The sequence below is a fragment of the Panthera onca genome, chromosome D2 (assembly GCF_046562875.1).
Source record: "Panthera onca isolate mPanOnc1 chromosome D2, mPanOnc1 haplotype 2, whole genome shotgun sequence".
In the NCBI taxonomy this organism is placed as follows: Eukaryota; Metazoa; Chordata; class Mammalia; order Carnivora; family Felidae; genus Panthera; species Panthera onca.
This window is the reverse complement of record NC_138349.1, coordinates 76,309,051-76,335,688: the sequence shown is the minus strand read 5'-3', so window position 1 is coordinate 76,335,688 and position 26,638 is coordinate 76,309,051. Positions and strand designations below refer to the sequence as shown.

At 53.8% G+C, this 26,638-nt stretch overlaps 1 protein-coding gene across 2 annotated transcripts in view; it reads right to left on the bottom strand.

Moving 5' to 3' along the window:
- The window catches only part of GPR137B (G protein-coupled receptor 137B), a 54,248-nt gene extending 28,014 nt beyond the window's left edge, over nucleotides 1-26,234 (bottom strand). The window contains exons 1-2 of one of the 2 annotated variants that reach the window (XM_060642879.3): nucleotides 25,618-26,234; nucleotides 4,867-4,916 (exon numbers count right to left, since the gene is read on the bottom strand). In XM_060642879.3, coding sequence (XP_060498862.1) covers nucleotides 4,867-4,916; nucleotides 25,618-26,031 — 464 coding nt within the window. In that variant the 5' untranslated portion in view covers nucleotides 26,032-26,234. The remainder of the gene's footprint in view (nucleotides 1-4,866; nucleotides 4,917-25,617) is intronic. The other variant, XM_060642878.3, reaches the window with a different exon arrangement.
- Between the last annotated feature and the right edge of the window lie 404 nt (nucleotides 26,235-26,638).

The window sequence follows — 26,638 nt, the reverse complement described above, 5'->3', positions numbered from 1 at the left end:
CGGGACCCACGGAGGGAGGGGCAGAGGGAGAAAGAGAGTGTAAGTAAAGGGTGAGGAAGCCAGACATAACTCAACACTGACCGTGTGGCACCCAGGGCAGCTGGTATGGGGTGCCTCCCTGCCACACGTTTCCACCTTGGGTTTGCAACCAAGCCTCCGCCACACCCTCCCTCCTTTCCATCACCCTGCCCTGCCCTCACCTGCCTGGCGTGACCCAGAGAAGAAGGGTGTGGGCGACACATGGAGCTGGGACGTCAGGCGAGTCTCTGGGCCACTCTGGGCTGCGTGTCCTTATCCGACAAACAGAGGTGAGGATTCCTATTCTGCCTCAAAGAGCTGCTGTGGGAATCCGGCAGAAGGGTCCTGCCCCTTCTGGTTTCTCCTCTGTCCTCACCCCACGGAGCCTCAAGGTCTCACCCCAGCCTCTCCTATTGTCCACAGAGTCTTCACCTCTTCCTGTCATTCCTTCCTCCGCAGGTCCTCCCCTGCTGACCCCACGTTCTCCCAGGCCCCCATGACCCACTCATCAAACCCAAAGGAGCCAACTCTCGGCCGCCATCTTGCCCCACCTTCCTGGTGCTCCCTTGTCCATCACTCCACAGCCCTCACCTGCCTCACGTTCCCCTGTCTGAGCCTGCCCCTTGGATAGCCCCTGGTTCCTCTTCCTCCCCTTCCTCCCCCAAAGTGATGACATCCTTGGCTCTTTCCTCTACCCCCCGTTCCCTGGGAAATACGTTCACTCTTACAGCTTCTGTACGACCAGGTTCATAAAGATCTTGTCTTGAGCCACTGCCCCCGTCCTACGACCAGACCCACATTCCAAACAGCTGCCACCCTGTCACCTCAGACCGTGTCCAAGCCTAATTCCCGACGGTCCTCCTCCAGCACTTCTCTCTTTTCCTGTTTCTATGAAAGGCACCGTCATTTTTTTTGCAGACTCCTAAACTATAAAGATCTTCCTTGATTACAACCCCGGTTTACTGAGCTGTCAAAGTCAACAGATTCTTTATTCCTGCTCCCCGGTGTGCCCCCCTCCCCGTCCTCACCAACCACATGGTCCCATGCCTTCTGTCTAGAACCAACGAGCTGGTGTCCAGATTGACCCTCACCCTAAACCCCACCCTAAACCCTCTACTCCGCCACACTCCCAATCAGTCTACGGAGCCAGGTCAATCGGTGGGTGCCCCACATGCTAATTAAGCCAGTCTGTGTGTTGTCGTGAAGCCCACAGATGTCCCCATCTCCCCCTGTCTTTACCCAAGCTGATCTTTCTGCCTAAAACCTTCCTGCCCCGTAATTTCTATCCCAGCCTGCTCTGAGTGCTTCTAAGACCACCTGCCAAACAGAAACCTGTTATTGTCTTTTTTCTCTTTTTAATGTTTATTTATTTTTGAGACGGGGGGTGGGGAGAGGCAGAAAGAGAGAGAGAGCGAGCATATGAAGCAGGCTCTGTGCTGAGAGAACAGAGCCCCATGCAGGGCTCGAACCCACAAACTGTGAGATCACGACTTGGGCCGAAGTCCGATGCTTAACCGACTGAGCCACCCAGATGCACCGAAGCCTGTTTTTGTCTTAAATGAGCTGTGTTGTGAGACGTGAAACAATATGGAAAAAGTACTTTTGCTCCAACATTAAGGTAAAAGTCAGCTAAATCGTCAATGTGGTAAAACAACTCCGTCCTGGGAAATGTATATGAAAACCTATGATGGAAAACATCACTGTGTTTCCTCAGGGCTGGAGGGGGGTTATGTGGGGAGGAGAGTGGGGGAGCTCAGTAGATTTGGTTTCTTTCTTTCCACAGGTCCACATTCCAAACTTTCAATCTTTTTCTATTTTATCATTTTTTACAAAAAAAAAAAAAAAGAACGCTTACAAAACTTCACTTTTCCTCCTGGGTCTGCAGCTCTGCAGAAAAGAGATTTAGGTGGTGGGCAGGGGTGCAGAACAGATCCTAGGGCAAATGTGTGTTTCCATGGCAACAACATTGTACACTCTCCCCCAGAATTACTGCCTTTCAATTCAAACCATAGGGTCAGGATAAACAGCCTATGATGAGAAAAAAGGCCAAAGGAGAAGAAAATCAGTGGGGCCCTGCATCTGGGAAGACGACTTTGCTCATGAACCCAGAGGGATCAGCTTCTGGCTAGTCCCCAAGCGCAGAGACGGTGAGCCTTTGAGGTGGCTCCTAGAGTCCTGCCCACACGGGCCTGGGGACAGAAGTGCCAGCTAATGCAACATGACAGAACTTTGCTACCTTGGCTACCTCCTTCGGGGAGGGGATGGCGCTAACAGATTAGAGAGCGTCGTTTCCATTTCTCTTCTTAGATCTCAGATTCCTTACAGAACCGGAAAAGCAAAGCCTGGCTCATTACATTTTTACTTACCAACAACAAAAAAAAAATCAAAGGTGGAGGGAAAACAGTTTAAAAGGCTTAAAGTCGGGGCGCCTGGGTGGCTCAGTCGGTTAAGCGTCCGACTTCAGCTCAGGTCACGATCTCGCGGTCCGCGAGTTCGAGCCCCACGTCGGGCTCTGGGCTGATGGTTCGGAGCCTGGAGCCTGCTTCCGATTCTGTGTCTCCCTCTCTCTCTGCCCCTCCCCCGTTCATGCTGTGTCTCTCTCTGTCTCAAAAATAAATAAACGTTAAAAAAAAAATTAAAAAAAAAAATAAATAAAAGGCTTAAAGTCAAAGCGTTCTCGAGCACCCAGCCCCGTAGGTTCAAGCCCTGCATCGGGCTCTGCACTGACAGTGCTTGCTTGGGATTCTCTCTTCCTCTCTTCCTCTCTCTGCCCCTCCCTCCCTCCCTCTCTCTCAAAATAAATAAATAAACTTAAGAAACAACAACAACATCGAACTGCTATGGGAGCAGCTTGGGGTGAGGAGTTGCAACTAGTTCTAGACTAAGGGCTACTGTTTCATTTCAAATGAGTCATGATTCAATTAGAAAAGCCAGTCTATTTACAAGCCAATGTATCAAAGCATCTCAAGGGATAAATCATGGCCTGAAATGTCTCAGGGGCATCTGGCTTAAGGAAATGGGGAATCAAGCAGAGGAGGTAGAAGAGATACACGCAAATAACTCTGAGGATTTATTATTAGACCGGAGTTAACAGGCTCCTCCCACTGAAACCTTACCCTTCCTGGCTTCAAGAAACTCTTATGCCTTCTCCAGCCCAAGCATCGCATCCAGCCGGGTTTCTCCTGGTCCCCTCCCTTCATTTCCGCAAATCCCCTCCCACTGGAAACAGCCTATCCTACTGTCTGCACTTTGGTTCCAGAATCAAGTACAGTCCCCACACACTCGTCTTCTGACCGAAAGGAATCCCATCCCCCAAGTGCTCAGGCTGAAAATTTTCTGACCGGTGCTTTGGGATTTCACTTCGAGAAGACACCTTACTACCCCAGGCTCAACCAACTGCTTCCAAGACAAGACCAGCTCCGTGATCCAATCAGAACATTCTTCCTCCACCCCAATCTTCATCCATTCTTGGCTCCCCAGTCCCCAAAGCCGATCTACATTTCCAGAGTCAAGAGGATGGAGGCAGAGATTATGGGTGCGGAGGAAAGGCCAGGTACTTTGCTTCCGGAGAAGTTAACTTGGGAACTGCTCCTTTAAATGGTTCTCCTTATTATAATATTATTATATTAATTATATTATATTATATTATATTATATTATGTTATGTTATGTTATATTATATCATATCATATCATATTACATTTACTATTATATAACATTTATTATTATTATTATTATTATTATTATATTATAATAATAACATTATTTCATGGTGGACCCTAAAATCCCAGTTGAGTAGTCTGGTAGAAACATGCACAAAGTAGTGAACAAAGACATCAAGATGAGCTGAAAAAAAAGAAACGTGGCCAAGACTTGTCTCTTGATCTGAGTACTGTCGTATCACTTCCTCGATTTCAGTTTTCTTGGATATAAAAGGGGAGATCAAAATACGCACTTCCATGACCTTAAAAGTCCTCATCACAAGAAACAACAATTTTTGTAACCATGGATGGTAACGCAGGTTAACTAGACTTACTGAGGCGATCGTTTTGCAATACACATATACCAATATCAAATCATTCTGTGGTACACCTGAAACTAATACGACATTGCATGTCAATTACATCTGAATAAAAGTACATCTTTGGAATTTGAAACAGAAAGCATTTATACATTTAAAATTATATATTTACATAAAACATAATAGGCACACATTTTTACACACTTTTCAAGGAACAAAGGAAATACGTTCTCATTTTGATTCAAGGAGGTAACTGGCCAAAGTCGCCTTTTCAGAAACGTCCGCCCATGGCAGTGGGGCCCTCCTGGGCAAGGACATCAGAACACCGTATGCTGGCCTCACCCCTTCCGAATGCCTGGTCTCCCTTTCCCTCTGACCAAGTCTCCCATTCTTGAAGCCACTGGTTCTTTGCTGTTGGGGTGGAGGGTGTTGGGGTCACAGACCTCTCTGAAAATTTTGGGAAACCCATGAGCCCTCTCCACAGAAAAACATGCCTATCGACCTCTTCACGTAAACGTGGCATGTGATTTAAGGCATTTCCTTCCAGATTATGAGCCTCTCCTCTCAGCTCAGCACAGACTGACTTCTTCCACAAAATTCCCGTGACTCTCACAGTGCACAGAGCCCGAGGCAGAGACTGCTCCTGCTCCTGAACAACCACTGCTTTGCCTGATTCTGTGAGTTTTTGTGTTGTTTAAGGACCTCTTTACAGAGTGTTTTGTTCTCAAGGACGAGGACCACATTTCTGCCTCAGGGTGCCTCGCCGAGTACTAACTAGTCAAAAACATATTTGCTGGACGCGGATGGAAATTCCCCCGGGGTACTTACCGGTATTTGAGTAATTCTGGAGAATATTTTGACTTGGCTTTGAAAATCACCTGCAATGACAGAACAACATGGCGGGTTGGGGATGCGATACATTGACACCAACAAACCAACATCATCGCTTGAACGCCCCTTTCCCTTTATACCCAGGTGCCGGGGCACAGCTTCTGAAATGCAGACATCTGCTTTGTGAGAATGTTTGTTAAGCTAAAGATTTTTTAAGCCATCCATACAATTTTCAAGACAAAGGTATTTAAAAATGGTGAAAATGGGGGTGGGGGGACACCTGGGTGGCTCAGTCAGTTCAGCATCTGACTTTTCGTTTTGATTCAGGTCATGATCTCACGGTTGGTGAGTTCAAGCCCTGCAACTGGCTCCATGCTGACAGTATGGAGCCTGCTGGGGGTTCTCTCTCTGCCCCCAACCTTGTTCTCTCTCTCTCTCTCTCTCTCTCTCAAAAGTAAATAAAACTTAAAAAAAATTTTTTTTAATGATGAAAATGGTAAAAAGGGGAGAAAATGTAAAGGTATTACTGGTCTACCGGTGCCAAGGTGTTTCTCTTATGATAAGATTCATATTTGAAGGGCGCCTGGGTGGCTCAGTTGGTTGAGCGGCCGACTTCGGCTCAGGTCATGATCTCACAGTTCGTGAGTTCGAGCCCCACATCAAGCTCTGTGCCTGGAGCCTGCTTCGGATTCTGTGCCTCCCTCTCTCTCTGCCCCAACCCACTCGCATTCTCTCTCTCTAAAAAATAAACATTAAAAAAATTTAATAAAGACTCATATTTGAGCCCATACTCTCACCAGAGATAAACAGTCTACCCTTACCCTTTATTAGAATTTTCACTGGCACCAAATTCATGCTGTCTGAACATAAGCATCCACGCACCCAGGCCTCACACTTTGCAGCCCACTTTGTTAATGTCCCTGGTCTCTAGAAGCATCAAACAACCATTATCTATAGGAGAAAGGTCACGTGTTGGGGATTCACCACAACTTTTGCGTCCTGCACAATTGCTAATGCGTCCATGCAGGGTGCAGCGGCCGTCCTGGCAGAGACTCTGAGAGGCGATGAGCAGAGAAAGCAGGCGGCAGCTCCCTTCAGCCCAGCCGTGACACGGCCACGACACATAGTGCGCATGCGCGCAGGGGCTTCGGGGACAAGCTCGGGCGGGTGCCGGGTACCGCGCGGGGCTAGGACACTGCAGCACACGAGCTCATGCCCTGGCTCTCCTGGACCCCTGGTGTTTGCAGGGCGGGGGTGACTCTGGGAGAAGGGAGGGTATGGGAGAGTAGAGAAGGGGGGACCCTTTTCCAGGGATGACCTTGCCGTGGATGGGGAGTATGGGAAGCCCCGCATTCCCCGCTACCGAGCGACCCCTCTGCACCGAGCTCCCGAACATGCTCTCCAGCTTTGCAGCTCTCTTTGTACTTGGGACGTCTCGTGGATTTTGCTCAGTTCCTGAAAATATCTAAGGGGCAGATACGTTGCCAGAGCTGGAAAGAGTGAAGGAGGGGCAAAGGGAGAACGGGGTGGGCATAGTTGGGGGGGGGGTGCGGGGGCAGCTCTGGGATCTGAGAGGTCACACAGGTTAAATATTGGCGCCTCCCCCCCCCCCCCCCCCCCGAACCCCCGGGTCTGAGGAAGACGCAGTGAGAAACCCGTTTGCAAGAGGGATATCTGAAAGTAATCCCAGGAAATTCCTCGGTGGATCCCAAGTGCCTGGCCAACTCTGCGGATGCAGATGTCACAACGGAGCCTCCGTGATGGCTCTAAGGGCCAGTTCCCAGAACACGTATGCAATTTCCCTCTGGGAGCCTTCTAAAAGGCCTTCTTCTGAGGACCTTCAGTAGTTAATGCCCTCTCTCCACCACTGTGGAAAACAGTGTAGAAATCCTCCAAAACATTAAAAAAAGTATCATACAATCCACTAATTCCACTACTGAGTATTTACCCAAAGAAAACAAAAATACTACTCTGAAAAGATAACACACACCCCTTACTGCAGGATTATTTCCAATAGCCAAGATACAGAAGCAACCTAAATGCCCACTGACAGATGAACGGATAAAGAAGTGGTATGCATACACAATGGAACATTTCTTGACCATAAAAAAGCATAAAATCTTGCCATTTGCGACAACATGGACGGACCTATAGGGTATTATGCTAAGTGAAATAGGTCAGAGAAAAGAGAAAGACCAACACCGTGTGATTTCATACAGATGTGGAATCTGAGAAAGCAAAACAACAACAGACAAGCAGACTCTTACATGCAGAGAACTTGGGGTGGAGGGGGGGGATGGGCAAAATAGGTGAAGGGGATATTCAGAAGTATAAGCTCCCAGTTAGAAAATTAGTAAGTTACAGAGATGAAAAGTACAGCATAGGGAAGACAGTAAATGAGGTAATAACGTGGTATGGGGACGGTCACTATGCTCGCCATGGGGAGCCCAGAGTAGTGTAGAGACTTGTCAAATCACTATGTTGTACTCTGGAAAACTAACGTAACATTGTGTGTCAACTATATTTCAATTAAAAGGAAAAAAAAAATCACCCAGGGAACTTGTTAAAGATGCAAATCCCACAGCCCCACCCTTAGAGGTGCCAACCTGCTGGGTCTGGGGAGGGGCCCAGGAATCCGCATTGTAATACATTCCCGACCCCAGGTGATTCTGATCCAGCTCGTCCAAGGACCACCTCCTGAGAAAAAGCGCTACTCTTGACTAGCTCGGCAATCATTAATTTAAAACACACTGGAAGAGGCCACCACGAGAATCACACGACACTGAGAGGTATGATGCAAAGAACAAAGATCAGGGGATGCTCAGGGCCCGTGGACAGCCCCCCAGACATATACACTCCTGCCCTCCCTCAAGTCTCCAATAACAGGCTGCCAACGGGGACCCTCAGGCACAGACTCTGTATCTGGGGGAGGAGGGACCACACCTGTTCCCACAGGCTTTACAATCAGCAGAACTACCAACCCTCCTTTTAAAACGCATTTTCAGGTGGCTCAGTCGGTTAAGCGTCTGACTTCGGCTCAGGTCATGATCTCATGGCTTGTGAGTTCGAGCCCCGCATCGGGCTCTGTGCTGACAGCTCAGAGCCTGGACCTGCTTCAGATTCTCTGTCTCCCTCTCTCTCTGCCCCTCCCCCATTTGTGCTCTGTCTCTCTCTCAAAAATAAACATACATCTAAAAATATAATAATAATAATAAAAATTAAGAATTCATAGATATCAAAGTGTGGAAAAAACCACAGTATTTTTTTTATGAAGTTTATTTACTTATTTTGAGAGAGAGAGAGAGAACGAGTAGGGGAGAGGCAGAGAGAGGAGGAGAGAGAGAATCTCAAGCAGGCTCTCCACTGTCAGAGCAGAGGCTGATGCCAGGCTCAAACTCACAAACTTGGACCCTGAACCAACTGAGCCACCCAGGTGTCCCGAAACTACAATATTTTGAAAAAGTGCCTGACCTTGTCAAGTCAATGTGCAAATATTTTTAACGTTGTGCCACACTTAGTGGGGCTTGGTCAGCGGCAGGTAACTTCGGCCTGAGTGACTCAGTTTACTCGTACACACCGGGCCTATCCCGGTGCTCCCGGGCATGGCCCAAGGGCACTCCATGGGATAGCGTCCCCCGGACGGGGCACGACTAGGTGGTCGCATCCTGTGGACTCGGCTCTGTGCCAAGTGCCTTCAACAGGCCTACAGCTGGAGGGGAGACACCCAGAGGAGACAAGATGGGACGCAGACCAGAAAGAGGCTCTGGCCTCAGCGGGTCTGAGCGCTGGGAGCCGACATGCAAGCCATGGGCTCCAGCGGTGGGCACCTCGGCCTCCTCTTGTCTCGCCCGGAGTACTGCCCCCTCTGGTCCTTGCAGCTCCTGGTGGCTCAGAGACAACAGGAGGGAGTCTGGGTGGATCAGGGTCAACTCAGGCGACCAGGGCTCCCTGCTGCTCCCACCACCAGCCAGTGCTGGGTCTTCAGGCTGGATGCGCGGAAGGAGTCCCCACCTGCCCACCTTCTTTACAAACCAAACAGACGTTTCTCCACTTCCCACAGCCCCCTGCCTCTGTAGCTCGCCTGCATACGTTCGTAGACTGCACAGAGTCAGGTGCGGGGGGACTGCCTCCGAGGCCAGCCTGGACCCCAGAACACCCCCCTCGGAGCGTGGTGAAGGGCGGCGTGCCCAGCCGCGACCATCAAAAACTCGGTCCAGGATGCAAGCCTCATAAGCAGTCACACGCTTTGCTCCAACAGTTCCGCTTCTAAGAAATTTCCTCGGAGGCACAGCTTTCCAAGGTGTTCCCACAGAACTGAGAATTCATCAGTGTTAGGGAAATAAATGTCACGGGATCAAACACGTTTAGGAACTGCTAGGCTAAACAGTTTTTCCCTGCAGGAACGTCCCAGAGTCTGGAAAAGACTCCGATCTGCTGTAAATCTTTGAGCAAAACATACGGTAGGCAACAGTTTTCCAAACTTACTTGGCCACGTAAGGTCTTCTGAATGAGTGTTCCAGGGAAAAGAGTTCGGGAAGAGAGTTCGGGAAAAGAGTTCGGCACTAAGCATGGACTGTTCACTGCGGACTTAGTAAGATTAATGATGGCAATAATAATAGTCACAACAAACAAGAAGGAAGGATAACTTTTAAATGATACTCAGACTTTTTCCCCTTAAACACAGACAGCAGCCAAGGAGTGCGCTGAGCACGGGGGCCCGTGGGTGAGGGGTTCCACCCTGAGGGACCACGGAATGACTTGTGCAATAAAAGAGGGGGAAACCCCACAAAACTCAAACTCCCGCCTTGCCCGGAGGGACAAGGTCATCACCAGGGAAAGGCACAATCTGATCGTAAATCATCTGATCCTCTCTAAACTCAAAGCCAAGGTGATAACCACATCAAAATACAAGGCTTGTCCATGATTTGTAAAAACTCAACCCGCTGCTGACAATTTGTGATGAGTGTGTGCCTCGAATGCAATTGAATCTAGTCAAGCCATGCTGAGAACATCTTCCTTTATCCTTCAAGTTAATCCTCCAAAAGTCAAGTTCCTTAAAGCTGTATTTAAATTCCTGCCATTTTAAAGCGCAATATATACATTCCATTATTATATATCACCCCCCCACACACGTACAAACACACGTGTGCATATAAATACACGTACGTGTATATTTTTTACAGCACAGTTTCTGCCTCCATTAATGAAAAGTGCATAAATGTCCGGACCAAATTTCCAGCAAAATAAATCCAAACTCTTCCACTCACCCCTAATCCAATCTGTGCTCCAAGAGACGTCATTAAAGGTTGGTTAGTGCCCAGAAGTGGAGCTAAGCATTCTGGGTAATCCCTGCTCTCTGGCCCGCCAGGGATCCCTTATCAGGCTGCCCATCTCCTCCAGGCCACTGCTAGCTCCCGCTGACCTCGGCCAGGAACTCGGTCGGGAGAGGAGACAGCTCCTGAAGGGCAGGCACACAAAGATTAATTATCCTTGCCTATTTTATGGTGCTCCTGACGGCAGAGGCCCTGCCTGCTCAGTACAAAGCCAGACCCATAAAATCAGAGAGGAGGAAGTCAGGGACTGTGTGAATAGCTAAGGAAAATCTGAGACCAGACAAAAATCCGTGTCATTCCCGCTTTCAGATTGATGGCGTTCACATCAGGTCACCGGACATGGCGCACGGAATCCGGACTCAAGAACTGTGAGATGGAGAAAAGTTGGCCCCTGACCTCCAGAAACTCACAACCAGACACAGACATGCCAGTGATGTGAGGAGGGCAGAGGTGTGGAGAGGCATGAGTGATTTGAGGGGGTGTGAACGGGTGTAGGGAAGTATAGGGAGGTGTGAGGGGGTGTGAGGGGTGTAAGGAGGTATGAGGGGGTGCGAGGGGGTGCAAGTGGCTATGAGGAGGCAGGATGTGGCACGAGGAGGCAGGAGCAGACCTGAGATGACGTGAGGAGAGGAGGACGGCCGAGGGGGGCACCTTACGGCTCCAGGACGGCAGTGGCACAGCGGCAGGGCTGGGAAGCAGCAGCCCGTGGGCAGGAAGGCACGTGTGTCCCCGGGTGGGACATCACAGAAGGTGTTCACCGGGGGAAATGGACATGGGAGCTGTGCTTTCAGGGGGCGGGGGGGGCAGCAGGGATGACGAGAATCGGGGTGGGGGCAGCAGGGGGACGAGAAGCAAAGGGCCCGCCGGGGGCTTGAGAGGGGAGGTGAAAGTGAAGGCAAATGCAAGGCAGAAGGCAGGTAATTGGTGACCCAGGTCTGGGCATCTGGGGAGACACAGGGAGCTTCAGGCTATAGGGGTCTCCTTAGGAGTGGTAACAGTGTTGTAAATCTCACAGGGCGGTGGCCGTGTGGAGCGGGTTGTGTCCCCACCCAAGTGCAGGAGCAGGAAGGAAGCGAGCAGCAGGCCAAGACAGGGGCCTGGGGAGGGGACAGGCCACGGGAGAGGGGCCTGGGGAGGGGACAGGCCCCAGGGAGAGGGGCCTGGAGACAGGAGGTGTGAGAGAGAGGCTAGATGATGGGGGGTGGTGGAGGGCACCCTCAGAGGGAGGCCCATGGCAGAGAAACTGAGACAGGAAGGAGGGGCCGCATGGTATCACAGGGACAGCAGGGGGTGGTGGCCCCGGGGGACTGTGAGGTCTGGCTAGAGCTCTGATGAAGGGAGAGCCCCAGCTGCCTCTTGGGGAATGAGAAGGGTGAACGAAGGGGTCAGGTCTCCTTTCCCCGACATCCCTTTGGTGTCTACACAGTCGGTGAAAACACCAGGGTTTTCAGGGGGGCCCCATGGCGGTGAGGGCTGGGAGGACAGGGTAGGGCAGGAGCACACAGCTGCTGCCCTGGAAGGTGGCTGCTCCATCACAGAAATACAGTGTTTCCCATCGCAGACGCCCCACGGGCTCAGCATCATTCTCACCACTGTAGAAAGTCCTGCCCAGAACGGGTGCCCACGGGAGGAAAGCTAGCGGACTTTCCCAAGATGTCATCTGGGGTTGCGGACGTCACTGCGCAAACCTGGCTCCTCAGATTCTGATTTAAGACCCAGTTCCAGGTAGACATGGGGTGAAGCTGGAAGCTGTCCCCCAGTTGGCCCCTGTGGCTGGGGCAGAATGTGACCCCCCCCCCCCACTGTGGGCCCTCCGAGGTCCCCTTGGTAACCCCAGGCCCTTTGCATCACCTTTCAGATGACGCAGGAGGGCTATAGATGACGTACTTGCTTGGACAGAAGCAGAAAGGCTCGAGAGCGGCTGCTGACCTCTGCCTCCTTCCCCTGGTAAATTACAGTCCCTGACCCTCTCACCCACCCCGCTCGACCTTTTGAACTCCTGCCTACTTTTCCTCCTACTGACTCAAGTTGGCATTTGCTGCCTTACAATCATTTTTCCTAATGTCACGTTGGCTGCTTCTGGCAGAAACTCCCCATGCTACTCTTTGCGTGTAGGACGGTCTCCCTTGTGCATTCAGCGAAACTAAACAAAAGCTCTCTGGCCCCAGAGGAACCGTCTGCGACGACCGACTGAACTTCCAAACGTGCACCTGATTCAGAGTCTCATGCAGACATCCCGCCTGATGAACTCCCACCAAACACGACCTGTGTCTCCGGGGCTCCATATCCCCGGAAGCTCTGCCGCTTGGAAATGAACACGCAGGGCGGACACCCCCCAACTTTCCCACCCATAACAGCCTCCAGACCCCACCGCCCCAGCTGCACCCCGGATCCTCAGTGCCGTGGTCCCTGGGAGAGTCTCGCAGGAACGGAGTGGGGCTGACACTGTGTGCACCACGCAGGCTGAGGTCGGAAGAAACCAGGAGGTCTCTCTCGCTCACACACGCACTACTTTTAAATGCATGTAGGCACGTTCATTTGAAAACTTCGCAAACTTACGGCTGTTTAAGCTTCATTACAGAATATGTCACGTATACCCAAAGAAGTAACACAGTAACACAGCCAGTACTCATGTACCCACCACGCAGGTCAGGCCACCTGTTACGACCTGCAAGGTTTGCTCCAGGTCTGTTTTATTTTTAATAAATCAAAAAGATAAACACGATGCTCCCAGCATCTCTCCCCCCCACTCTGACCCCTCCCTCCTCTGCACAGATCATTGCTTTCTGAATCTAGCATTACTATACCCAGGAGAGGTTATACTTTTACTATGTAGGTAGGTATTCCCAAATAACACATCGCATATAAATAAATACGTACGTGTCCACAAAGTAACACCTATCACATATAATGAATACATAGTACCTTCTTGCCTGGTTTTTCACTTCATCTGAACATGTTACCACCTTCCCTACCTTTGTGCAACTTCTTTGTTCACCCGCTGTGACGTGTCTGCAACATTCGAAGGCTGAAACACACACCCTGCTTCATGCATTCTCCCTACGGCCGGGTATCCCACTGTCCACAGGCCACAGCTGTGTGTCTGTCTCTGGCACAGAGACATGTAAAGCTGGTGAAGAGTGTGGACTCGCGCTGGCTCCCCTGGACTTGAATCATGGCTCCACTAATTATCAGCTGGGTGACTTTGGAAAAGTCACCTAACCTCTCTGTGCCTCATGTACCGCATCTGTAAAATGAAATTAATAACAGTGCCCACCTCATAGGTTTCTGTGACGGTTAGGTGGATTAACACACACACACACACAGCACTTAGACAACCGTGGCCACCCTGCAGGCACTGTGTGTTTGCTACCCCCTGCTGCTGTTACTATTGTTAGTCCTTGTGTTATGTTCTCAAGCCACGATTCTAAATGCACAACTTCTAAACTGTGACCACGGAGGCTTTCTTGACCATAAAAGGAACTTTCACACTCGAAAAGATTAGGAACCATGACACATTCGCTCTTTGCTCTTATTAAGGTCCCTCTGTGGTGCCCACTTCCTGACATATTGGGGAAATTATGCAAACCCGGGGGCCTGTTCTCCCCAGGTGACAGTCATTAGTCAGCTGCCTCAGTGTTTCCCCATGCTGAGCACCCTCATTCACCAGAGCAGGGTGACAGGACAAAGTCCCTGAGACCCAAATGTGGGATTTCTCCCTTTCTGTGGCAATCCTGGAGATGAGCAAAAGACAGCTCTAGGGAGATCAGCTGTTCAGGTCTGCTCTCTATGAAAACAAGGGCAAGCACGGTGTCTCTATCTTTGCAGAGACTGTCCGTGTCTTTATTTTTTTTTTAATTTTTAATTTTTTTAACGTTTATTTTTGAGAGACAGAGAGAGAGAGAGACCCAGTGCCAGTGGGGGAGGGGCAGAGAGAGGGAGACACAGAATCCAAAAGAGTTCCAAGCTCTGTGCTATCAGCGCAGAGCCCGATGCAGGGCTTGCACTCACGAACCACGAAATCACAACTGAGCCGAAGTCGGACGCTTAACTGACTGGGCCACCCAGGCGTCCCGCTGTCTGTGTCTTTAAAGCCACAGAACCCCATGAAAGAAAAAGGTGTATGCTGTTCGTGCCTTGTAATTCTGGGGTGCGGTAGCCTGGAGGCAAGGTGTGCTCCGTCTGGGTCCTGGGCTGGCCAGGTTGTGAGGGACCCGCAGGGAGGTGACAGGGGGCCAGGGTCAGGTCTCCACCTCCCCAACGCCTGCTTTTGAACTTGGCAAGCTCACGGCCCCAGGAGTGAGTCCTGCTCAGCCTCACGCTGACCTGAGGAACACGGGAGCCCCCAGCACCAGGCAAGCTTCTTTCCTACGTGATCTCAGGACCGACAGTGATGCTGCCTCCCCGTCTGCACGTCTGTAAAGCCCAGAACTCCCTGCAAGTACCGACAGTGGGTCGGTCCCCTGAGAGTCTGCTGTGCTGTCCTGTCCTGTCCAGCGGACCCAGAGCCACAGATGCCTTTCCGGGCGTCTGCGCGTGCATGCACGTGCGTGTCTGTGTTACCCCCGCAGCCCGACTAGGAGCTCTGTGCGGCAGGGGCCGGGCCTCACACCTAAACTGCCCCCGACACTCGGCCCTCCTCTGAACGGCTCGGGGAAAGGCCTCACCGTCTCTACCTGCCTCCTCCCTTCCTCTCCTGTTTGCACTTCCCACTGGTCAGGCCGAGTCTGCTCCGTCTCTACCCCTCCCTGTCCTTCGTCAACACAACCTCGCTTCCACCTGACAGTGCCCACACCGGCCAGGCCGCTCCAGAAGGCTCCGGGCCCCACACTGATTAAGGCAGGCTGGCAGGCAGCCCAGGAGGGGCAGCGGTGCCCGGGAGCGTGCACCTCTGTCCGGAGGCCCTCCCCTGACGACGCACCGAACCCTGGCCCTCAGTTTTACCGCCTCTCCTTGTCGTCTGTCACCTGAGTATCTGGATTCAGGGGCGCAGCTGGCCAGATGGCCGTGAACCTGCTTTGCTCAGCCCCGAGGACCCCTCTTTACCTTCCGCGTCTATCAGTGAGACAAAGTCCCAACATCCACGAAGGTGCCTTCTACCTTTAAAACTCTAGGACTTGGCGCCTGGGTGGCTCAGTCAGTTAAGCCACCGACTTTGGCTCAGGTCACGATCTCACGGTTCGTGGGTTCGAGCCCCACGTCGGGCTCTCTGCTGACAGCTTAGGGCCTACAGCCTGCTTTGGATTCTGTGTCTCCCTCCCTCTCCGCCCCTCCCCGTCCTCTCTAAAATAAGTAAAACGTTAAAAAAGAAAGAAAGAAAGAAAAGAAACTCTGGAACATGAAGTGCCTTTCTGGAGGGCAGCCTGCGTCCTCCGCCCCGGGAAGCCCACCGTGACTGCTGCAGCCTTGCGTCCAGGTGCACATGTGCCCCACCTGCAGGGGAGGAAGGAGGTGGGTCCCACGGCCCCCAGCAGCAGAGACCCACCCTGGCCTGCCAAGGCCGCTGGGCAGAGGCCACAGGGAGAGGCGGCCTCCCTCCCTGTGGGACAGGCGGGGACTGACAATGCGGATCGGCCTCCCTGGCAGGATTCTCTCTCTTCAGCCTCATGTATAGGAATGACCTGGGCCACATAAGGCGCCATTATCGTTACTAGGTTTCTGAACCACTCCCCTGGCAACAGAGGCCATTCCCGATTTGCCAGTCAAGGCCCTGCCTGTAATTGTTCCGGATGTGCTGAAATAAGTAACACCTCAGCAGCGCGGAGGCCACTCTGTCCAGCACGGGAAGCTCAGCCGGGGGTTACCGGCCGGCCGGGCCCAAAGGCTCCAAGAAGGCAGGTCCCCGCGCCCCTCCAGTGCACCACGTCTCGCTACGCCACGGATCCTTGCAGGAAGGTACGCAGAGCTACAGAATAGGTTAGCGGTGAAAATGCCTCGGGGGTTCCCCCCACAGAACAACCTTCTGCCTCAGAAATGAGGAGGATCCTGACATTTCCTGGGAACTCTGGCCCTTGCTGGGGGCAGTGCGGTACCTGCTACTGACTGACAACTTGCGTTCCCCCAAATTCACGTGCTGAAGTCCTGCCCCTCAATGTGATGGTGTCAGCAGGGTCCTCCTTCAGTGGACCCCAGAGAGCTCTCTCTGCTCTCCGCCAGGTGGGGACTCAGAGGAGTCACCATCTGCAACCAGAAAGCGGCTCTCGCCACAGCCCGGCCACAGCGACGCCCTGATCTCAGACTCCCAGCTCCAGAACCGTGAGCAGCAAATTTCTGTCAAGCTGCAGAGTCGGTGCGGTTCTGTTCCTGCAGCCTGAGCACACGAAGACGGCAGAGACGATGCTCCCTGCATCCTGCCCGGAGACAGCCGCCATCCGTCTGTCCTAAGAAAGCAATGCCGTCTGGCAGGGAGAAACGGCTCAAGGGGAGGGCGGCCTCGTGCTCCTGGAGCTGCCCCCCCCCCCACCCCGGCTCACCGCTCACCGTGGGACACGGGGCGGGGCCGACAGGGACCAGGATGGGGAGGGACAAACCCACATCCCATCAGAAACAATGAAAGGAACTGAGAATGTCCCACCCCAAGTGGACAGGACCCGGGAGGATACATCTGTGAAGGGCTGTCCTGGGAGGAAGGACTCTATCTGTTCGGCATGACCCCATGGGGAGAAATGGGAGCTAACCAGCCATCCCCCCCAAGTACCACCCTTCTGTCCCGATACTGCTCTGGGCCCCAGGAAGCTGCCACCATGAACAAACCGGAGCAAACAAGATTTGCCCTACACTTCAACGGTAACAAAAGCCACTGGTTCAACCTTCTGTTGGAGACATCCCACTTTGCGTCACCGCTGTGAGGACTGTGACCAAGTAATGTCGGCCAATGGCACGAGAGATGTTCGTCAGGTAGTCTGCTTCCCCCTCAACACCAAGTTCCTTCAAGGCAGGAGCCATGTTCGACCTTAATCTTGTCTACACGGCATCTAGAGAGTAACAGGTGCTCAGAAACATGAGACCAGGCAACCCCAACGTCCATCCACAGAGGAAAGGGTAACCATCCGTGGCAGACGCCCACAACCGAGCATTATCCAGCCTTGAAAAGGAATGATGTCGTGGGGCACCTGGATAGCTCCGACGGTTAAGCGTCCGACTTTGGCTCAGGTCATGACCTCGCAGTCGTGAGTTTGAGCCCCAGGTCGTGCTGTCGGCTGTCAGCGCTGAGCCCACTTCAGATCCTCTGTCCCCCTCTCATTCTCTGTCCCTCCCCCACTCTCTCTCTCTCTCAAAAATAAAAAGACATTTAAAAACTTTAAAAAAGAAAGAAATGATGTCATGATACCAGCTATGACGTGGATGAACCCCGAAAACATTATGCTCGGTGAGAGAAGCAGGCACACCAGGGCACTTGCTGGGTGGTTCCTCTGATGAGAAATATCCAGAACAGGTCAACTCGCAGAGACAGAGGGCACTCCGTGGCTGCCCAGAGAGCGCCTACCCGATGGGTTTGGAGTAATGGAAACATTCTAGAATTAAAGAAAGATGACAGCTGCATAGCACGAATGGCCTAAATGCCACTAAACAGTACACAACACAAATTAGTTGTATGTTATGTGCAGTTCACCTTAATTTTATTTTTTAACGTTTATTTTTGAGAGACAGAGGCATGAGTGGGGGAGGGGCAGAGAAAGAGGGAGACACAGAATCCGAAGCAGGCTCCAGGCTACAAGCTGTCAGCACAGAGCTCGATGTGGGGCTCGAACCCACGAACTGCGAGATCATGACCTGAGCTGAAGTCAGACGCTGAAGTGACAGAGCCACCCGGGTGCTCCCCACCTTAATTTTAAAAACATACCTTGTTGAATGAATGAAGTGAATCTCTGGGTTCCGGTGCAAAGGTGTGTGAAAGCTGTATGTGGACACAGCTTTGTGCTTGTGCTGTCCCCTCACGACAGGAGTGCGGCCCTGACGGGGGCCTAGCCACCTAGCCACGGTGGGGGGGAGGGGTTGTGGAGGGGAGCTGGTGGTGTTCACATTCTGCACCCTTCTCTCCCTGTGACCACCGTTCGTGCACCATGCCTGATGGACGACACAGCCCCCAACAGCAAGCCCAGGAGAGCAGCGTGAGGCAGGTGCAGCCTGGGAGCCGATTCCGTTGCATGTGTGCAATTTTACTCCGTGGATCACGTTTAGCAAGTATGTCTGCAATTAAAGGGGTAGAGAGCCGATGATGTCACAAGACATCGAGCCGGTCGAGGCCCCTCATCTGTCTCTCCCCAGCCCCTGGCAGGGGAGGGGAGAGTGAATGATGCTCTCTAACCATGAGACATATGAAAATCTGAGTCCATTTCCAATGGGTCCCAGCAAAAATAACAAGATAAAGATGGGGCGGGAGCTTGGTGGTAAATGCTGGGTTTGTTCTAACCTCGTCCCAAGGACCAAATGCAGCCCGCGGTCTGTTTTTGTATGGCCTGTGAGCTAAGAATAGCTTTTACCTTTTAAAAGATACATATATATATATATATACACACACACACACACACACACATATATATGTGTGTGTGTGTATATATATATATATATATATATATATATATATAAATAAAAGAATACGCAGCAGAAACCGTATGCAGCTCAAAAGGCCTAAAACACTGACGTGCACACCCAGCACCACTTCCTTCCTCGGGGCCCTCCACGCACAAATTTGAGGAAATCAACCCACTTGTAGAGAAAAACCACTCGGCCTCAATCTGTCCCCACTGGTTACCAGACTCCACACTTCAGCCCCAGGATAAATAAACGGTAAAATATTTACAAGCCTTTGCAAACCTCCGTGAATGCCAACGTGCCAGGTATGGGCTGAAATTGTTTGCTGAGGCTATTTCTGTCCCAGGAAAACCGACCTGCCGGAACGTCAGGGCTGAGACAGGCCCACAAACCAGGAAGAGCCTCTTCTCCTCTCACTGGAGCTGCAAGAACAGGAACCGACGGCCGACAGCAGCGCTCCAGATCACATGATGTGTTGTTCTCGAAAACCGAAGAAGTTCAGGGTGATGTCACGGGGGTGAGCAGCCTTTGAGCCCGTCAGTGTCTGTCGTCTAGACAGCCCGGCCCTCACTGCCCAGCCCAGCACCTCCAGGAAGAGCCCCTCCCAGGCACTGGAAGCCTCAGGCATTTAGATGGGGGACACATGAAAGCCCTGTCCTTGGGGAGGGCACCCGCCAAGGAATGATACCCACCTGGGGACAGTGCTCTCTCCCTGCCTCCACCCCCAACCCCACAGGCCCTGCTCATCTGACCTGGGGAAAGACAGGGAGGAAAAAGATGCCACAAAACCCTGTAGGTAGCAGGGTGTGTGGGACCCAGACCAAAGCTCCCAGTGGGGACAGGAGCCGCAGGTCTGGGCTCGGTGCACACGGATGAAGCCGGCAGCGCTTGGGTCGGACTCTGCTGTTGGGAAATCAAGGCTTCGTGGTCAGTGGGGTTTGATTTCACATATACTGTGTGAGTCTAACCATTCCCAGGAGCGCCGAGGGCATTAATGAAATATGGTTCACCTTAGGTCGGCACCAAAGCAGTAATAATGGGAGCAGGGAGAATTAAAAGCTTGGGCTGCAAGGAGAGATCTTGGAAGCCAGGCTGTGGAATTAGAAGCCTTCTTCCTGGGGGAAATTTTTAGAAAGCTGGGAAGCTACTTCCTGGGAGAGGCTGGTGCCGGGCGGTACACAAGGTAAATAAGGAAACTTGTCCTGGGCTCTGTGTGCCCATGCCCTCGTAGAGGCACATACACAGACATATACACAGACGCTTACACACACACACACAGGAAGACATGCAGGTACATACACACACAGAGGCATGCACACAGGCACGCACACACAGGTACACACAGAAAGACATGCACACAGATGTACACACACAGGCATGCACACAGGTACACACACAGCTCTGGAGGCTGTTAGTCCACTGACTGACCACAAGGAGCCTGTGCCAAGGACAAGGAGATCATGGGTGCAGTGCACAGAGGTAAGGCCGAGCATATGCCCTGCCTTGGTGTGACGGGTCCCAGCTTTGAAATAAGGTACCTGGGGGCTGTGAAAGGCTTGCCTTGTGTGTTCCTAAGCTTCTTACTTCTTCATAATCACCAACAAGCCTACAAGCGTCCCCCCGCTCAACTCCTGGATCAGAGCCTGGCACACAACAGGTATTTAGTAAATATTTCTTGATTAAATGTGCTAAGACTTGTTTCTTCCTAAGATCAACACCTCCCTTTTCCTGGTGGGGGAGGCGGGGGGAGAGAGGATCCCTGGACTCGATTCTGGCTGCCTCCTGGCTTCCTGTCAGCAGGGCCGAGGACAGGGATGCATTTTGAGTTGGGGGGCGTGTGTGCACCAAGCACAGGCTCACAGGTCCTAGGTCTCATCCCGGCTCTTCACGCCAGGCTGGGTGACCCTGGACAAGTCATTAGAATTCTCCTGGCCTCGGTCGGCTCACCTGCAAAATGAAGGGCCGGGCGGCTGAGCCTCCCACTCTCCCCGGCTCCTGGCTCTTCCACACTCTCCCTGAGGCCAGGCCATGCGCCACGACCGTATTACAAACACAAATGCCGCCACGCGGTGGTCAAAGTCATTTTGGTGACCCGATGGGGTGATAAAAGGAGAGCCAGCACTGGGGTGTGGTCCCTGCCGCTAGAGGCAGAAAGAGGACCTTAACTGAGGTGCAGAGAGATGCCGCACAGACAGTATTCCTTTGACCTCCAACCAGGGGGATGGGCACCATGGTGGCCGCTTCCCCAGGGAGGAAGGTCAATAACCGGCCACGGGAGCCACACTCGGGGTGAAGCCAGGATTCGAACCCAGCTCTGCCCAGAGTCCCTGCTCCTTCCATTCCCAGTGATGCCTCCTGATTCATAGGCCTTTACTGGCACATCACGAGCCCCAGGCCCCCACGATGTGCTCCGACACCCACCACGGCCCCCAGACCCCCAGGATGAGCCCCGGTCCCCACGGTGACTCCGACACCTCCCATGAGTCTCAGCGCCCCGCCCCCCCAAACCCCCCTTGCAGCTTTCCAGCTGCCCCGTAAGACGTGCAACGGTCCTGGCTCCTGCCTCAGCATCCATTAATCACACCACATCTCCCCCCACCGAGAGAGCGCACCTCTCCTTTTCCTTCCTCAAACCACCCTACTGTGATGGCAGGAATCTGTCACCGGGCTCAAGACAAAGCTGTAGCAGCAAGAAGCTGAGCCCCCTCCACTCAACCAAACTCAGGGACCCCCAAGAGTCTGGGGTCCAGACTCGTAATTCCCAGTGAGAATGGCTGGAAGACACAGCTGCCCAGGGATCACCGAGCCCACGGCCACACCACCACGTCTGCAGACAGACCCGCCCTGCCCAGGGGCTGCCCTGGCCCAGGAGCTGGGGTGGGAGGCACCGCAATACCTCAGCCCCACGTGCCTCGGGTGTCAGGGTCCTGCTCTGATGGAAACCCCTATGTGAAGGGCAAATGGAAGGGCAAATGGTGCTAGAAGAGCAGGCTCTGGAGGAAAGGCCTCGGTTCATGCCTCGGCCCCACCCCTTCCGAGCCAGCAAGGAGCCGAGGGGGAGCTTGGTGGGGGCCGGCACGGCTGCTGGGGCCCGGAGCCAGAAACGAAAGGTACTCCGTGTTCTGAAGAGAGCCCCAGACATCTGGGCCGGCCGTTCACACCCTTCACAGGGCCTGCTCAGAGTGGGCACAACCACCACTACCACTAGCCGACTCCCCACCTTCCAGGCCATATGACAGGGCAGAGAGTGGAGACAAGGAGTCATCAATCAGCCTGCCGGCAGGAGGGCAGCATTCATGGTGGAAGATGTGACCGTCGCCCCAGTTCACTGGAGACAAAACTCCAAGGGAACTGCTCAGGGGGATCAGGAAGCAGGGGACCTGGCCACCCTGCTCCCCGGGCAGGAGCCGCGCTGGGAACGCTCAGTCCTAAGAGGTGGAGACCTGAGAACAAAACGGGTTGTGGAGAGAGTCCTGCCAGAGGCCAGCCTGTGCCATGGAGGTCTGAGGACACCAGGGACTCAGGAGCAGCACCTGCCTCCACCTGGGACCTGTGTGGGTGGCGGGGCCCCCAGGCGGGCAAAGAGAGGAAAGGGGCAGGTGGGGGCCTGGGAGGAGACCTCGTGTGGGCACCAGCCCATGACCTGTGTGGCCCCACCCAAAGCCAGGATTGGACGGAAGGGGGGCGGGCAGAGGGGGCCAGGACAAAACCAAGTCCACGATGTAGACATGGCCACATGGCCACATGGCAGGGTTACCCACAGAGCCAGAGGCGAACAAGCTGGAGGTGAACAGGCAGGGAGTCACTTGAGACAACCCTGTCCACGCCCCACCCCCCCACCCCCACCTTGGGCCAGTCCCAGAAGAGCCAGATTCCGAAGACGGAAGGGGAGAGACTTAAGAGTGCAGCCCCTGAGGGACCGGACCGCGGCACTCGGATGGTCAGGGCACCTCACCGGGTGCTGCACAGGCTGCGTCTTCACCTCTCCGACCCTCGGAGGAGAGAGTGAGAAGATCCTTCTCACGGGTCGTCAAGGAGGATCCACAGACACGTCACTGAGCCCCAGGCGCAGGGCCAGACACAGATGACAACGACAGTAAAAACTTCCTCCAGCTCCAGAACCACCTTCCAGTTCCTCCCCAGGCTTTTGCCACGCCGGTCGCCTGCCACTGCCCTCTCCTTCCCAAGCAGCCTCCCAAACTGCCCCAAACCCACCTCTTCTCTGAGGACTCGGCTCCCACTCAAGCCTCCTGAAGCTTAAGCATACGCTCCCCTAGATCCCTGAAGATCATTGCTTAACTGTGTGGTACACAGTACATTTTGTGTCTCCCCAGCCAGGTGTTCGCCCTCGCAGAACAGGTGTCACGTACGCAATAGGCTACGTTCTCCCAGAAATACTGTACCACACGGGACAGGCCTGACACTCAGATGTCAGAAGTGTGGGTGGGTCTCCCGGCTCTTCCGTGCACTGACCATGTGACCCTGAGTGAGTCACTGAACCTCTCTGACCTTCCCCAAAAAGGGAACACTATCTGAGGACTGCCGTGAAGCATAAGGCAAACCACTCAGAACTGTGCCTAGCACACAGTAGGCGCTTCTTAATTATTTCCTGCTACCCCACCCCCAAAATATGATGTACTTGTTCTGAGATGGGACCGGGCAGCAGGAATTCTTAAGGCTCTCTCTCCTGGCAATTCCAGTGGTTGAGAACCTTGTCTAAGAGAAGGCACATGGAGGAGGGGGGCACCTGCGGGGCTCAGTCAGTTAAGCGTCCGGCTCCAGGTCAGGTCGTGATCTCACAGTTCGTGGGTTCGAGCCCCGTGTCGGGCTCTGTGCTGACAGCTCTGGAGCCTGCTTCGGATTCTGTGTCTCCCTCTCTCTCTGCCCCTCCCACGCTCATGCTCATGCTCTGTCTCTCTCTCTCTCCAAAATAAACATAAAAAAATTTTTTTTAAATAAGAGAAGGTACACGGGAGGGAAGAGGAAGAGAGTGACGTCAGAGCTGGGCGCCGAGCTGAGCCCCAAAGGGTGACTCCCTTTAGAACTCCCCAGAAATATCAGAGCATTTGTCAGGAAGCCAAGGGATGGCTCTGCAGGGTCTCGGATGCCAGCACGGAGGCACCACCTTCCTCCGCCAGCCACCCTGGATATATAAAGGGGAAAAAAAGACTGGGAAGATATAAAGAGGCCAGAGCTTGAGGCCTCTTGGCCTGAGCAGCTCTGTCTGCCTGGTCACTCTTTCCCTCACTCAGCATTTACTTGCCAACCAGCAGATGGTGCAGAAACTGTGGCCCTGGCCCTAATCCAGCCGAGCGGAGGATTTGCATGTGATTAGCAGAGAGCTATGGCACTGCCCTACGTTTCCCTTTTCTTTTTTTTTCTTCAAAAAGGGGCACAAACGATCTCAGTACAAAACACGATCGCTGTCACAGTGCTGGAAGTAACATCAACCCATCTGACTTTTGTATCTTGCAGGAACTATCTCTTTCTGATCCCACTAAAAAGCTGGAGTAGTCTGCAATGTAGCTGACTGCCTCAACCAGTTTGGGAGCTTAAAAGTAGTAGCTGGAGAGATAAAACCCACCACTTGTGGACTGGAAAACAGGGTGCTACATAGAACATATCAGCAGACTTCAAGTGTGGATCCATTTTTATAAGGTTATAACAGCTACTAAATGGTACATGTGCTATTTTGCAGTCAGAACGTATTTCCACCAGATTTCCAGTCATGGGCTGCTTCTACCTTTTCTGGCCTTTCTTTTTTTTAAGCAAGGGCATTTTCTTCAGAGAAACAGGGACGCTGTGAAAAGGAATGTAATGCCTGCTTGCACAAAGCCTCTGCCCATGAGAGAGCTCTTAAATCAACAGGTGACATGGGCAGAGTCCTAGTGAAAATGCATGCTTTAGTGCTTGGAAAGCTAATGAGAATCAGAGATGATGGTGATGGCATTGTGCTACTAAACCTTTATGCAATTCTTTACACGGTATTTGCACAGCACTTTACAATAGCTGTCCTTTTCTCAAGGCAGCCGTCACAGCAGCCAAGTCGATTCACATGGTCTCCCATTAGCTTATTAACAACATGCCTCATAAACTGGTTCCTCTGTGCCCGTAAAAGAAACCCAGTAAACTTTATGGCTTTTTCTTGGGGGCCTCTCAGACCGGCTCAGACAGCAAGCCCGACCTCCTGCCGCAGCAGCTGGGGAGCTGGGTGTAACCCCAGACTGCTGTTTAGCAACCCTGTGAAATGAATTAGTAAGCTCTAGTTCATTCAAGAGGGCTCCTAAGCTGGAGATGAAAAACATCTTACCCGAAACGGGACAATCCCACCCCGCCATCACTCAAAAGAAAAAAAAAAAAAAAAGAAAAGAAAAAAAAAATCGGCGTCTGGCCCAAATCTGGAGGCCAACATGCGGATGACCTTTCCAGGCTCAGAGTTAGGTGCCCTGGGATGACGGGATGGAGGAGAAATTCTACAGTTCAAGTCTTCCTGGCGGACACGCTTCCCACGGTACCGACCCTGATGTGTGTGTGAGGGAAGATGCGGCTGTGTCCGGACAGTGAGGGCCCGACACCCACTGGACCATGTTGAGCCAAGGGCAGAGACAGACGTGGTGGCCTCCGGCCCTGACTTCCTTTCGCTTTCGCCTTTTTTTGGGAATAGGAGGGCGATACCTGAGAGAATGGCCTGCAGGTAGGACAGGGCTCGGGTGACCCCAGCCCAGTGCCTTTTCCCATACACTGTCAGCCCTGGGGCTCCGTGACCGCCCCCTGGCAGCCGTCGCCCCGGCATCTGGCGCCGAGCAGGGCGGGGAGCCACCTGCCAGGTGAGCGCCCGCCCAGGTGCCTCCCGCTCGCGGCGCTGCGTTCCGCGACTCACCTGCGTGAAATACAAGTTCATCAGCGTGAGGGTGAAGAACTGGAGGCACACGGGAAAGCAGTAGAGCAGCCAGAAGACGAAGGGGCTGAGCGCATTGGCCGCCACGAAATCTTTGAAGTAGAAGGAGAAGAGGACCGTCCGCAGGGAGGCCCAGAAGAGGCAGAGGAAGAGGAAGACGCTCTGGTAGCTAAGCCGCTTGTGGCGGTAGCGCAGCACCAGCCAGAGCTGGACGTAGATGAACACGAAGAGCAGCGAGTAGAACACGGTGTAGACGATGGTGAGGCCGAGCTTCACGTAGGGGGGCACGGCCGGGGTCAGCGTGGGCGGCAGGGAGTCGTTGCGGAGAGGGTCCCACGGCGGAGCCTCCATCGGGCCGGGGGCGCTGCAGCGGGGCCGGGGGCGCTCGGGCCTCATCGGGGCTCGCCGCCGCGGCCGCCCCCGCGGGGGTCTCCGAGCATCGCGCTCCGCCCGGAGCCCGGCGACTGGAGGAAAGAAAACAAGCCGCACTTCCTCCCCCGGCACCACATGATTCACTGGGGCGGCCTTTGTCTGCGATTGGCAGCGCCGCGCCCGCCGCCCCCGCGCGCCCCTGCGCCGCCCCGCGCGCCCGCGGGCGCCCACCCCGCGGCCCCGAGCCGCACGCCCTCTCGCCCCGCGTGGCCCCGCCCCGCCCCCCGCACTGCGCGTCCCCGGCGCCGCCCCGCCCCCCTCCAGACACCGCGCCACTACTCTGCCCCGCCCCCCGGCTCCGCGCGACGCGCCCCGGCACCGCACCGCCCCCTGTCCCGCCCCCGCCAGACGCCGCGCCGCGCGCCCCAGCACCGCACCGCCCCCTGTCCCGCCCCCGCCAGACACCGCGCCGCGCGCCCCAGCACCGCACCGCCTCCTGCCCCGCCCCCGCCAGACACCGCGCCGCGCGCCCCAGCACCGCACCGCCCCTTGCCCGCCCCCGCCAGACGGCGCGCGCCCCATCACCGCACCGCCTCCTGCCCCGCCCCCGCCAGACACCGCGCCGCGCGCC